Below are 15,007 nucleotides of genomic sequence, written 5' to 3'. Positions count from 1 at the left end.
TCCTGTGAACGATTCCAGGATTAGAGGGCATTGTAAGGCGGCAAAGGCTTCAGAATCCACAGCTGAGCAGCGTCACCTGGAAATGGCTGATTCAAGAACTCAAGAGCTGAGACAACCACTTCTTTCGAGACCATGTCTTAGAAGCACTGATGGAGTTCCCCGCATCGCTTGTGCTTCGTTCAGCCGAAGCCCTGGTCCTCCCAGTGGGTCAGTGCTGTTCTTTCAGTGCCACAGTTTGGCGTTTACCCACCTGGCCCGCTTTTTTATACTGAGGACGCTTCTGATACCTCCGTTTACCAGAAAGGACTGCAGCGAACCCGTCTTCATTACAAAGGAACGCAGGAGAGCCATGCGCCGAAGTCCCCCAGCACAGCCACACTGTTCCTCTTGGAAACTCTGGCAAGTCCTTTTCGAAGGCTGCATGGCCTGGCCTCTTTTTGACTGGGTGGGCAGCGATACATGCCAATAACTATGGTTCTTTTTTAATTTTCTTTGCTCCTTTTACATTAAGACAGACACTTTCAATGGGGCTACCAAGTTGCTTGATCCAGCTGCGAAAGGAATGGATCGTCTGGGCAAAGAGCACATAGTTTGCTTGCTCTCCTAGCTGAGGTGCCTGTCATGGAAGGGCGGCCTTCCAAGAGAGGAGGCACGCGCCTATGACGGCCAGGGGTCCAAATGGAGGTTTCATCCGCACCTGGAGTACCACAGATAGGCTCCAACCTGGTACAACAGCTCAAACAGGTGGGTGTGGGTAGTACAGACTGTTACGGAACTGTTGCACCAGAAGATGGGAGAAGATGGAGGAGCTTTTGACTGTTCCATGAAATGATGAGATGGCCACTAGGTAAGCTTTAATGGATAGCGGTTTTAGTGTTTTGGTACAAGTGTAGGAATGTCAAAATTTGCTGGATGGAGGCTTGGTATGGGTCAAAGGATTTCCTTTGAGAGAAGGTCTGGCAAGTGTTCCATTGGAGGCGCCGGAGTGTCTCCTGTCTGGCCGTAGTGCTGCATCTAAAACGGACTGGATGGAGCTGTAGGTCCTGCTCTATTTGCTGATCCTCCAGTGATGTCTAGTCTCCACGGGAGGTGGATGAACTTGTGGTTCAACATGTGGAGGAGGTGGGTGAGCCATGGCTGACAGAGCCACCCTGGGGTCACTAGGATGCAGCTGGTGCTGCCCCAGTGGACTCTGGCCAGCACTCTGGTTATTACAGGAAAACAAGGGAAAGGCGGAAGAGCATTCCATGCCACGGTCGAAGAAACGTACCACCAATGAGACTTGGCCAATCCTGCCATGGGAACAGAAGGCTTTGCACACTGTGTTCATCAGCATCATGAACAGGCCCATGGATGGGCCCCCCGGGATTCAAAGAGGCTGCATGGGATGACCAGGGGACGTTCCCGTTTGTGGGTTTCTTGTGGCTTTCTCCTCAGGGTATCCACTGTAACGCTGGCTCTTCCAGCCAGGAGGATGGCCATGAGAATGATGCCTCAAGCTATATGTTTGTAATGTGTGTTGAGTCAGGGAAGCTGACTGGGTGCTGCCCTGTTTTTTCAGAAAGAACTTCCCTGTGATGTTGCCCGATGCTATCTGAACATGGCTGCCTTCAAGGAGCCGCTGGAACACAAACAGCGCTTTCTGAACCGCTGGCAGTTCAAGGCAATTGATATGGCTGACTTGGTCCTTGGGTCTCGCCACCCGTACGGTGTGCTCCCCAGCCTAATCTGGTTGCGCCTGTTGTCAGAGAAACAGGACTGCAAAAGCAAGCCTCCTCACCAGGTTGTGCTTGTTGGATCGCCAAGAGAGGGTTGTTCAACTGCCATGAACTTGTTCAACAGTTGTGTTGAGGGTGACAGGCTCCGACAAGTCATAGCTGTAAATGCTGCATCCATGACCTTGCAAACTGAACAATGGTGACACCCCCAGCCCTGTGGCCGCGGTGTCACCGAACAGTCACGCTGGGCTTGAGCTGGAGATGGGAGAGCTGAGGTGATTATGGGGCGACTAGAAGCCAATTGTCCAAATGCAGGAAAACTCAGATCCAGAGATGTGCACAGACCATGGCCGTGGATTTGGTGAACCAGTGGGGGCACGGAGAGGCTGAATGGTACGACTGAGCATCCGAATGCCTCGGTCCTGATCTGGCACCTGAGGAAGGGATGGCAGTCCAGGTGGACGGACACATGAAAGAAATATGCATCTTTCAAATCGACTGATGTGAACCAGTGCCCTTGGTGCAGTAGTGGGAGAAGATTTTGTAGGGAGACCATGCAAGGCTACGATGGCACAGAGACTGCCCTTCTTCTTCGGAACGGTGAAATACGGAGAGCAGAAGCCACAATGTGGATCAAACGGGGGGAAAGGATGGATTGCTCCTTTCAACCATTGTATGTGGACCTTTTCCACCAATGCAGGGGAAGGTGGTGTTGCTCATACGGCCCCGAGAGGTGAAAGGGTGTCGAATTCAATGCAGTGTCCACCCTCCTGCAACGGAGAGAACCCACCGATCTGAAGTTATGGCTTCCCGTTTGGGAAGACAGCCGTTAAGGCAGCCTTCAAACCATAGCGGTGCCAAAGGAGGTGGACTGGTTTGCGCAAGGAGCCAACCGCACCGTCTCTCGGTATCCGTGCATTTTTTGGCAGTTTGGTGGAACTGGGAGGTGTCCTGCCAGCACTGCTGGGGCGGTGGAGGTTGGAGGAGAGGTGGAAATGGCTTCGCCAGAAAGAAGATGGGCCTCAAGGCCAGTAACATGCTCCGGATGGTTGAGCTGGAATGGAGCCCATCCTCCTTGCTGTGGCCCAGGCCTTCTGGATGGAGCCAAGCTTCTTATCACTCCACACACAGAAGAGTCCTCTCCCATCAAAGGGCAGTTCCCGATGTGGACCGTGCCTCCGGCGAGAGACTTGCTGCCCAGAGCCAGGCACGCCTCTGCATTGCCAACACATGCCGCGAGTCACAGTCAGCGCGGTGGCACGTGTTGCCTGAAGAGTCAAAGGACCTCCAACTGGGATACCCTAGCCAATCCCTGGCGTTGCTTGACCAGAGCTTCCATCTTCTCCCAAAGAAAGACATGGTATCTCCCCACAGTCACCTCTTAGTTCAAGATGCAGAGGCCAAGTCCCGTCACCACATAGTCCTTCCTGGCCACCACACTGAGGTGCCGCCTGTGTTGGTTCCCAGGGTGGTGTGCTCCCACCCTGATCATCCCTGCAGTGACTTTTAATGTTGGAATTCAGCCACTGATGGTGCAGCAGGGCCTGGATGTGCCTCTTCTGAACCCGTTACAGGCTCTCCAAATGGCGGGGCGCTGACTGTGGCTGTGCCGTGGCCTTCTGCAGTCCCTTCATGGAGCGAGAGAGCATGGGAGGCATGGAATGGACACTGCTGCAACCTCAGATGACATCACAGACTGGAACTACTGCAGACTCGGTGAGCTGCCGGGTCTCCAGCCCAAGCGACATCGCCATTCAGAGGACCTGTTTGGAGAACCTTCCCAGGTCCTTGGAAGAGGATCCCAGATCTTGAGATGAGATCGTGTCTTCTCAAGATATTGCTACTGCGTCATCATAGAGTGGAGGTAGATCAGCAGGGTCTGAAGATGAAGAAAGGCTAGATGGAAAAGAAGTATGATTTGACAGGATGGTGGGTAGACACAAGCTGGAAGCTGGAAGGCTAGAACCACAGCAGGATGGCAAGCTGGCGATGGAGCAGCTGGGACTGGTGAAGGAATCAGAGGCGCTGGGCCCCACAGTTCTGCTGAGTGCTGTGCAGACAGCTTCCACTGATAGCAGCACACTGATCGCCTCCACTCCCATGAGTAGCCAGGATGATATGATCCGATTGGTGGGGGTGGGGTCCAGTAGAAATCCTGGTCCCAGGTCAGTAGAGGGGACCTAGCCCATTCCACTGATTGACGGATGGAACCCTGGGATGGAACAGGTGAGGCGGCTTCATACGGAGGCCCAGTGGCTGAGCAGGAGAGTGGCCTGAACGGTTGTTGGTTTCAGTGTGATGGACTGATGGATCCAAGCAGAGAGAGAGGCGGTGGACTGGCCTGCATACAAGGTGGTGTATCCTGTCTCTTCCCCTCAGAGGAGTGGGATGCTGTTGGTTCTGCTCGCACCATCGGGCCCAAAAGAGAGAGGGGCTGGTGTGGGGAGTGGCAGTGGTGTTAGAGGTGAGACTGGCTGTGGAGCCAGCATCGATGTGGCAGCTGGGGCTGCTGGCAGAACGGGCAACTGAATGCACACTAACAGTGCCAATCATGAGCGAGGACTAGCCCATTTTGGGGACTTTTCTCTACCCTTTTTGGGCGCCACGTTAAGGCCATCTGCAATTTTGTGGGACTTTTTAGTCCACTTCTTGGACTTCTTCTCATTGTGTCGGCATTTGGTTTTGTGGGAACTGAAGAGGTGGCTGGTGGAGTCCCAGCAGCTGCTGATGGAGCACGAGGAGGAGCAGAAGCCCAGGAAGTCGATGGGCCATCCTGAGGCACTGCGTGACTGGACAGCTATAAGGGCGCAGCTCCACATCTTGGTCTTAAGGCGCCCCACACGACTCTTGCAGGCCGGCCAGGTGAAGGCCTGGCAGTGGAGGCAAGAATTCACCTGCGGGCCTTTGCTGGGACAAGAGAGGCAAAGAGAATGCCTGTGAGCGGCCGGAGGGCGTTTATGTGCCACAGTAGATACATTCCAGAAAGCTGCCTTGAGGGCCACAGGGGAAAGGTAGAAAGAGAAGGGTAAGTGGAAAAGAGATAACAACACAAGAGCGTCTTTGGGAAAGGGGGGCATTGGATAAATGGTAGGTAAAAAATGGGAAAGAAATTGAAAGAGATCGGTAAATATAGTAAGTTAAGGAAGTATTAGATTAGAAAGTGCTAGAAGCTGAGGCAAATGCAAAGAGATAGGAACTCCAGACACTAAAAACGGCAGTCGGGGGGGGGGGGTGCTCCTGCCACTCCCCCAAAATTGAGCTTAGCGAGGGAAGTCTTTCTGACTACAGGCATCATGCAGGGACAGAGTCCACATGTATGATGCGCAGAGATCATGGAGAAGCGCTCTCGTGTCGCAGGCCTGCAGTGTGGGATATTTAACAGGACGGGGTGAACCGGAGCAAGACCAACCCTTCCCGCCTCTGCCCCAGTCTTAAGAAAAGCTGTCCCTCTCCTGCCGCAGGGCTGTTATCTCTGGAAAAGGAACTCCCATTAGTGCCAATGAGTGCTTTCCACCTGGGAACAACAACGAAGGAAGAGGTGGGAGGCAACAGGGAAGAGGAGGAAGCGCAAGGAGCGCCTCGTGTTCCCAGTGAAGCAAGAGTGAGAGGGCCGCCCACGCCGTTAACTTGGGCCAGCACTGCAGTGCATTAAGTAGCACATGAAGCACCAGGCCTGGCTTGGTTCCGAGCCGGGGGAAGTCTCCTTGGGAGCAGTTGCGGCCCTTCGCCCGTCTGTCTTTGGCTGCAAATAATGGCGCTGGGAGTGGGCTGCTGACCTTGGCTGGCAACCTGCCGTTCTAACAGCCGGCCTACGGGGTGATGAACACCGTGTGCTGCAGCCCCGGAGGACTGCAGGCAATGCCGGACACGGACACAAACACGCAAAGCGTGCCCCGAGAGAGCAGCATTCCCAGTTCCACTGCACCACAAACATTGCCTCCCTCCACGTATTCACCGTGCATGCGCGTGCGTGTAACTAGCTTCCTCCCCCCAGGAGGAGGGACTTTGGTAGGTCTTCAGCAGGGAAGAAGTTCAGTTTGGTGCAAACTGAGATGTTCTGTGGGGAAACACTCGTCTCGAAAGGAAAGGAGGGAAGGGAAGAGGCCCACCCACCACTCCCAGCCCACATCCACCAGGCAGCCCTCCCAAAGCAGACAAGGGGACGCCTTACGTTCGCACTCTGCCACATCCAGGTTGAACTGCTGCAAGGCCCCCAGCGAGAGCTGCCGCACTTCGGCTTCCAGGAGCAGCTGCATCAGTGAGGTAGACAAGTGCTTGCAGGCAGACATGCAGGCCGTCTGAGCCACCTTGCCCTGGAAGACAAATGGGAAGCCACCAAGGGGACCGTCAGGGAGAGCTCAGCACAGGGACACCGAGAGCGCAGAGAAAGGAGGGGCGAGGAATAAGGAGGGCCTGCCAACTGCAGCACAGGGGCGCTCGTCCACTTATCTGCTGCTCGTCTCAGCCTCCCTTTAGGAGGGCAGTCTTCCTAAGGCGGCTTGCCATATAAGCCATCCGTTATTCACTGAAATTTAAAATCCAGGTTAAGCAACAAGTACTGGCGGAGGCATCCCAGCTCCTGCCGCTGCCTGCGCTGCCCAGGCAGTAACCAGTCCAGAAGGACCTCCGAGCTACGAACGGAGCTCTGCAGGGAAGGCGTCGCCCTTTCCACAGCAGCTGAACCCCCCTGATCAGCAGGGCTCTCGCACCAAGTACATCCGTGTTGTTCAGAAGCATCATCAACCTGCTCACCCTTGTTCACCCCAAAATCAGTCCCACCACGTGTGAAAAACTGAGGGGGAGCTACTTGGCAGTGATGTTCTGAGGATGCTGCAGCCAAAACCTTCACGAGTTTCATGCAACTGTTAAATAGGCAACAACGTGGGACCTCACGGCATTCCGGAGGCCAAAGGACATAGAGCAACGTGGCCCTGCCACCGCCCAGCACTACCTTCTGAAATTGATCCAGCAGGTTGGACTGGATCCACCATGAAACTGTTCTCCTAAACCTACCCTGATCGGGAGATAGACAGGTTGCTTTCAATGGTTATCTTTGCATTCACACATGGTGGCTCTGCACCTGCATGAAGCCGCAACTCAGGAAGTTTCTACAGCTGAGGAATTCTGGTGGGAGCCCTTCCCCACCATATACTGCGAGCTCGTTCCACCTGTTCCCTCAGTTCATTGAGACTGGCAATTGAGGTCTTGCAACCAAGAGGGAGTTAATACTGGTAGTCCACTCAGGTCTGAACATTTATGCTAAATAAATGAGCATGGTTTTGACCACACGGCAACTCAACACAATTCAGTCTGTAAGGCATCTCAAGCAAATACCATGGATGTAGCATTTGAGTGCATGGAGTGGGCTCATACCAGAGCACCCAACTTACGATCTGCCGGGTGTATGGTAGCTTTAATGTCTGAACAACCTAAGATGAAAGTGGCCAAAATGAGACTGATGCTCTCTTGTTCCATTCTCCGTAACAGATGAAGGGACACAGTGACTTTTGAAATGCCTCATAAAAGTAAAGGACCAGTGTAACATGGAAGGTACACATTGTCATCTCCAGAAGCAGTGGGTGAAGAGAAGGCGGCAGGCAGAATGATGTCTTTCAGATGAAAGCTGGACACTATTGCAGGTAAGGAGACATTCGGGATAGAATGTCCTTTTCTTTGTGAAAAGTTAGATATGGAGGGTCCAGGTGTAGAGCACAGCTAGAATGGTGAGCTGGCGTATTAGCAACCAAGAAGGGTGGTTTCCACAAAAGAAGCTTCAGATCTCTAACAGCAATGGGTTGAAGGAATTTCCCAGGGAGCACTTTCAACACCACGGAGAGGTTCCAACGCAGAACAAGAAGTCTTACGGGGGGAGCAATGCTACAAACTTCCTGAAGAAACAGCTTAACCGTTGGGTGCAAGAGACCTGGAAAACTGTCTGTTGAAGCGTATTGGGTACATACAGTAGCTAAATAAACTCAGAGAGGAGAAAAGTCCTAATCTCTTTGAGTTAATGATAGGAGGACATTTAAAATATGTAGAACAGAATGTACAGAAGGATCCACTCCTCTGGATAACATGAAAGAAAAGAAGGCTTTCCATTTTAGTTTTCTGAATAGCAAGCCCTGGTTGAATTTTGGGTTCAACCGTAGGCAAGTGCGGGTCTAATGAAGCCTCTGCACCATTGGGAATAGCATCCTCAAGTCCAGGTGTTGGATTCAACCTCAATGCTGGACAGTTAATAGAGGCAGTTTGGAGGGAAGACGGAGATACTCTCCTTTTGAGCAACACAGAAGGGGGCAAAAGGGCTGACATGGCTACCAAGGATCAATTCAGTCTGTACGGCCCCCCTGCATTTTCACAAGGACTTTCACAGTTTTATTTGTATTTATATGCCACCCTATAGCACAAGGGCTCTCTGGACAGCTTGCAATAAAAGCATGAAAAGACAACAAAAGAGTAAAATCAAGTGTACAAGGATGAAATCCATCAAAAATATAAAATCAGATATTCATGGTAGAAGAAGCAAGCAGCATTAAGTTCTGGCATTATGAGCATCTTAATTATGGCATCATGAGCACTGGCTTAAGAAATGTTCTGTATAAATATTATTACAATTACTTTTTATTTTAATTTAGGTCACAATATATTTTAATGTATTAAATTATCCCTGTAGATTTTTAAACATGGTGAGCAGATATTGATAGCTATAATAGATAGCAACAGCAACATTTGACTGGAATTAATAAGAGTTGGGGGGGGCAGGCACAATATGATCAGATTCATTGTGCCCGTCTGTTAGGAAATGTGTGCTTAGACAGGCGGTGGGCTCTCCCACAGCGGAGACATCCAAAAAGAAACCGGACAGCCATTTGAGTGGGATGGTTCGACTTGGTGTCCTGCAACAGCAGGGGTTGGACCCGAGGGCCTTCTTGGCTCCTTCCAACTCCACTCTTCTATGATTCTATGGAATGTTGTCACGTTCGATATTTTTGGTGTCTTGTCTTGCTCAGTCGCAAAGTCGTCCCTGACTCTTTGCGACTCTAAGGACTGCAGCACGCCAGGCTCTCCTGCCCCCCGGAAGCCCACCCAGCCCCACATGCACCACACAAGTGCCTCCATCCAGCCACCTCAACCCTGCCACCCCCTCCTCCTCCTGCCTGCAATCGTTCCCAGCATCAGAGTCTTTCCCAAGGAGTTCTTCCTTCTCGTTATGGGGGCAAAGTATTTGAACTTCACTTCAGTATCTGACCTTCCAGAGAACAGTCAGGGTTGATTTCCTTTATGATTGACTGATTTGATCTCTATGCAGTTCAAGGGACTCTCAGGAGTCTCCTCCAGCACCGCAATTCAAAGGCCTCAATCCTTTTGCGCTCAGCCTTCCTTATGGTCCACCTCTCACAGCCATACATTGCAACTGGGAAAACCATAGCCTTGGCTATACGCACTTTTGTTGGCAAGGTGATATCTCTGCTTTTCAGTATGCTGTCTGGATTTGTCGTAGCTTTCCTCCCAAGGAGCAAGCGTCTTTTAATTTCTTGGCTGCAGTCACTGTCTGCGGTGATCTTGGAGCCCAAGAAAATAAAATCTGTCACTACTCCCATTTCTTCTATTTGCCAGGAAGTGATAGAACCAAATGCCATGATCTTCATTTTCTTAATGTTGAATTTCAAGTCAACTTTTGCACTCTCCTCTTTCACCCTCATCAAGAGGCTCTTTAATTCCTCTTCACTTTCTGCCATAAGAGTGGTATTGTTTGCATATCTGAGGTTGTTGGTATTTCTCTCAGCAAACTTAATTCTGGCTTGTGATTCATCTAGCCTGGCCTTTTGCATGACGTGCTCCGCATGTAAGTTAATAAGCAGGGCAATATACAGCCTTGCCGAACTCCTTTCCCAGTTGTGAACCAATCAGTTGCTCCATGTTCAGCTCTAACTCTTGCCCCTTGAACCACACACAGGTTTCTCAGGAGATGAATAAGATGGCCTGGTACCCCCATCTCTTTGAGAACTTGCCACAATTTGTTGTGATCCACACAATCAAAGGATTTAGTGTATTCAGTGAAGCAGAAGTAGATGTAGAGGAGTAGAAGCAGAGGAAGTAGAAGTAGAGGAACTGGTATGAGCTCTAATTTCATTCATTCATTCATTCATTTAAGCTTTTCTATACCCTTTGTTAGCACAAGCTCTCAAAACAGTGCACAATAAAACCATATAAAACACTAAATAATACCAACAATAATTTGAAGTCAATAGCACATCCAAAGTTCAAACATGACGTTTCCAGGCTGATATAGGTCCAGGGCTCGGAGCACTCTCGTCATGCATCAAGGAGTTTGTTTCTTGACTGTGCAACCAACAGCCAGTCATAAAGGTATGCGTAGACCAGTGTGTCCTAGGTACGAGGAAGGGCACCGACAATCTCGTCTTCGGTGAAGATTCCTGGACCTGTTCCCAGGCTGGACGGATGCACACAGAACTGATACATGTCTGAACCCACTTGTGAGATTTAGGGTCACAATATGAGCTATGTACCTTTGAAATCTATGGAAAGAAACTCTGGGCCTGTATATAAAAGGTATAACGTTGGGGACAACATGGTCATTCTAAACTTCTTCATGGTAATAAAGGTGTTAATGTCTCATAAGTCCAAAACCAATCTCAGCCTTCCATCCTTTTTCAGAACCATAAAATAACAGCACTAGAAACAGCTGCAGTGACCACGGCTGGCTGGCTGGCTGGCTTCTTTCACTTCCATACCACCCCACAGGCAAAGCTCTCTGGGCAGTTTACAACAATCATCACCAAGACTACAAAATGCAATAAAGTATAAATATCGCACTGAGGGGGAAGATGACGAATGGCACCCTTCAACCAGGAGGAGTCAATTTCTGATTGCCTGGCAGACGAGGGGGCTGTGGGGATAATGCCTGAAAACGTGAGGACATCAGGTGCAGTCCAGCAGCTCTTCTGACCCCCAGAGAGAACCCGGGCATCCAGGGTAACTCAAGCCCACCCTGCGGGGGAAGGAGACGGTCCAGTCTAAAACCAAGCTGGTTTAATTGCTGTGAGAAATCTGCCAGGCAGGTAGGAGACCACCAGCCCCAGCTGTGCAGACCTCATCCCAACGACGGGGTGCGTAGGGAGCCTTCCGCTGCAGCTGAGGGGGCTACTTCGGCCTCCTCTCGCCCTCCCTCCCCCCGCAGAAGGACTTAGGCTCGTACTGCCAGCCGCTGGAACACGGGAAAGCACGTTCTGGCTTGTCAGGATAAGCTTGACCTTCTGTGCAGAATCACAATGGCACTCAGGCAGCTGCTGCCCTAGGACACCCCCCGCCACATTCGAGTGGCCCAGAGCCCAGCAGGATTCATGTGGGCTTCAGGGTGTCAGTAAGAAAGGGAGAGCATTATTTCAATACGATCATTGCTGGGAAGGGGAAGAAATGGAGCAAAGACGAGGGAAATCCATCCCCGGGGCTGGGAGGGGCAGACCAAGCATGGAAGCGCACCCGGGTCGCAGGCCTCCTCTGCGGCCCGGCTCGACCTTGTCTGCCGCTCTACTTGCTCAGCCCTTCCACTCCCGGGAAGAGGCTGAGAGACCCTCCGCGAAGTGAGGAAGAGCCCAAAGCCAGCAATGCCCAGTGCGGCGCTGGAACCCCTCTGCCCCGCTTCAGCCTAGCCATGCCCCGGGAAAGGGGTTGTCTGCATCCACAGCGATTAATAAGCTGCGATGCCTTAGGGAAAATTACGTGACAGGAGAGGGAACTACCAGCTGAAGACCCACAGAAATAGAGAAGCCTGTGTGCAAAGCCAGCTAATACTCCTGGTGAGGCTGGCTCCGCGGTTCTTGGTCACTTGCTCCGGATGGAGACTTCCAGGGCAGCTGCTTCCTTGGCAAAGAACACCAAGTTTGGAGGAAGCAGCGCAGCACCTCGGGCTCCTGATTAGGCAGGCAGCACACCTCCAGAGCCAACACTGCAACCAGCGAGGATGAGCCCCGGCCTAACCCCCAGCCCACCCGCAACTGGGGTCACTAAACTGCCGACGAAGGACAGCCCGGCACATCCACAGGAGTCCACAGCCTCCTTAGGAACCGTGGTCCGATTCGCCGGATGCATGAAGACTTGCCCTGTAGCACACGCACAAGTTCTGAAGGGGCCCCATGACTCTTGGTCGCTCTTGCTGCAACAGAAAGCCGCAACAGCTCTTCTGGAAGCCAGCTCTTGGAAGTTTATTTTCAATACTAATGAAGTCTGGGGAGGAGGGATTGGAATGATCATTCCCATTTACAGTACTTAGTAAGGAAAAATTAGGGCTTTGTTTTAAATAAGCCGGATGCCATCTCATCTCAGAATACTGAAGAGTGCTACAAAAGGACTAATTTCAGAAGGAGAAAGAAAACAATTCTTTATTCCAGTCCAGAGAAAGGAGACTGCAGAAGATCCAAGTTGTCCTGAAAGTGCCCTACAATTCTGATTCAACATCATGAAGTACACAAATAAAAAAAAATTTTGTAATTCAAAAAGACTGGATGAGATTTGAAAGCACCTGACTATTATTATGTATTATTTTATTTATATTTCCTTCCTGTACTCACAAAGAAACTAGAGCAGCAATATATCACATAAGCAACATCAACATTAAGACTCTAAAACCACAAATAAATGAAATAAAGCCATCAGCACAACCAGTCGACCAAAACCAATCAAAAAACGTCATCAGACCAATCAATCAAACCAATCAAAAAATGAAATTTGTTCTTGAGGAATCCATGTTGGGTTCTAGTAATCAGTCCATTGCTTTCAAGGTGTTTGCAGACTGACTGCTTTATAATCTGCTCCAGAATTTTCCCAGGATTTATGTCAGACTGACTGGTCAGTGGTTCCCATGTTCTCCTTTTTTCCCTTTCTGGAAGACGAGGACAACGTTAGCCCTTCTCCAGTCCTCCGGCACTTCTCCGTCCTCCATGCTTTCTCAAAGATAATGGCCAGTGGTTCTGAGAGTTCTTCTGCCAGCCTTTTTATGACTTTAGGACGGAGTGCAGTCGGCCCTGGAGACCTGAACTCCTTCAACCCAATTACGTGATCCTGGGCCATTTGCTGATCAATCTTGAGCTTACATCCTGCGCCTTCAGCTTGTACTTCCCCTTCATCAGGAAGGTCACAGATCTTCTTCTGGGAGAAGACTGAGCCAAAGCAGGAATTGAGCACTTCTGCCTTTTGTCCGTCACGTCTTCTTATTTTGCCATTCACACTGAGTGGCTGAATCCCCGTTTCATTCCTCTGTCTTTTATTGGGACGTACCTGAAGAAGGCTTTGTTGTTGCTTTTAGCATCCCGCATTTTAGCCTTCCTGACACCATCCCTGCAATTCCATGCTGCCAGCTTGTACTCTTCCTTTGTATCCTGGCTTTCCATCCACTTCCCATACAAGCCCTTTTCTGTTTTCAGCTCATCTCTAAGCATTTTGTGAAGCTACGTGAACGACTTCTGTTGTCTTCTGCTCTTTTACCTTGTTGGAATTGTTTCTAATCTTCCTTTTAGAATTTCCTTTTTTACAAAATTCCCACTCTTCTTGAACTTCTTTCCCCATTAGAGTCACTTGCCGTGGGACTTTACTCATCGTTGTTCTGAGTTGATTAAAATTGGCTTTCCTAAAGTCCAAGGTAGATGTTTGGCTACATTCGGCTTTTGCTTCTTTAAGAATCAAGAATTCAAGTAAAGTAATCTCACCTGGATTACTGTAATACGGTCTATGTGGGGATGCCTTTGAAAACAGTCCGGGTGCTCCAACGAACGCGGAGCATGGCAGCGCATCTTGCGGCAAGGACTGGCTCTAGAGGACACACTGACACTTCGCCGGCTGCACTGGCTTGTTGCGCTCTGGGCCCAGTTCAAACGGCTGACCTTAACATACAAAACCCTGGACGGCTTGAGGTCGGGATACCGGAGGGAATGCCCGTCTGCATAGCCCTTCTCAACCATCCAGATCCTCAGAGGAGGTCCTTCTCTGAGAGCTACCCCAAATGAAGTGTGGGGAGAAACGGCTCGGAGAAGTGCCTCCGCTTTGATGGCTCGCCACTTATGGATCGCCCTCGCGAAGGCGAAGGAGGCGTCCCTGGCATGGGCACTGTTCGTCTTTCGGCACCAGGTGAAGATGCTTTTATTTAACAGGAACTTTGGTAACCAAAAGTTTGTTTTTTTTAATATTGTTCTAATTTTATTACTGTGTTGCTTTATGTGTAGCCAACAGTTAGATTTTGTGTTCCTTCAATGGATTTTATGTTTTCAATTCTTTTAATTGCTCTACTGTTTTTGTTGTTTATTGTTGTCTTCCCCTCGACTGGGTGATTATTACCCAACCACCATGTTCCTTTTATTCCTGGCTCCATTTATAATAATCCAGATGCTCTCAATGGGGCTTTAAAGGCATCCCCTTGTATTTCTGTGCAGAGATATCCATCTTTGACATAAAGGGCAACTCCGCCTCCCTTTCTGTTCCTTCTGTTCTTCTTGAACAGGTTACATCCTTCAGTTGCTGTATTCCAGGCCTGGGAGTCTGCCCACCAAGTTTCAGTTATAATCAGGTCGTATTCCACCCCCCCACACACACATCTTAACTGTGCAGGTCCGTGCTGTCTCAAGACCGATTTCCCCAGATGTTCAGAACGTCGAGAAAAGCCAAGATTTATGACTACAGAGAGGGCTGTGGGAGAAGAACTTCTGCAGTCGGCCAAGCCTGGCATGACTCTTGACCCCATGATGCAGCATCAGGAGAGACAGGGATGATGGACAGAGGTTTGCCTGTCTCCAAAAGAGCCATCCCAGAGGGAGAGGGGCCAGGGGTCCTCGAAAGGAGGATGCTCAGAAGGGGTCATTATGAACCACCCTGTGCATGCTCGGAGACTCATTCCTCACTGGCTGTGCTTACAAGAAGTGCGCTGGAGAATACAGTGATTTTGCCAAAGAAAAGGGTTGTTGTTTTGAAGTTTGAAGGGGGAAACCTTGCCTGTGACAGAAATGCACGTTCAGAACACTAATACCCCTCGCAATGCACAGCAGAAGGAAGAGGAGCCGTTTGGTGGCAAAGAGGGGCACCTGTGGAAGAGGACGTGGATGTGGCAGGGAAGCTGAATGCTTCTTTACATCAAGGATGGGCCGGATTTGCAAGCAGCACCCGGAACGCTCTCGGGACGGATGGCGGCAGAGGCCTTCCTGGCCCCTTTTTTCTAGTAACTCGTCTGAAGAGCCCTTGTCAAACGCTGACGTCTTAGGACAAATTGACACACCTGCAGG

The 15,007-nt window shown here is 50.4% G+C and overlaps 1 protein-coding gene across 2 annotated transcripts in view; it reads right to left on the bottom strand.

The window, feature by feature from the left end:
• Positions 1-15,007, bottom strand: part of EXOC6B (exocyst complex component 6B) — a 169,100-nt gene that overhangs the window by 53,561 nt on the left and 100,532 nt on the right. For both annotated transcript variants that reach the window (XM_044429518.1, XM_044429519.1), the window contains exon 18: positions 5,890-6,031. In XM_044429518.1, the coding sequence (XP_044285453.1) occupies positions 5,890-6,031 (142 nt within the window). The remainder of the gene's footprint in view (positions 1-5,889; positions 6,032-15,007) is intronic.

Source organism: Varanus komodoensis, unplaced genomic scaffold, assembly GCF_004798865.1.
Source record: "Varanus komodoensis strain SLA01 unplaced genomic scaffold, ASM479886v1 scaffold2, whole genome shotgun sequence".
Lineage (NCBI taxonomy): Eukaryota > Metazoa > Chordata > Lepidosauria > Squamata > Varanidae > Varanus > Varanus komodoensis.
This window is presented reverse-complemented; position numbering and strand designations above follow the sequence as displayed.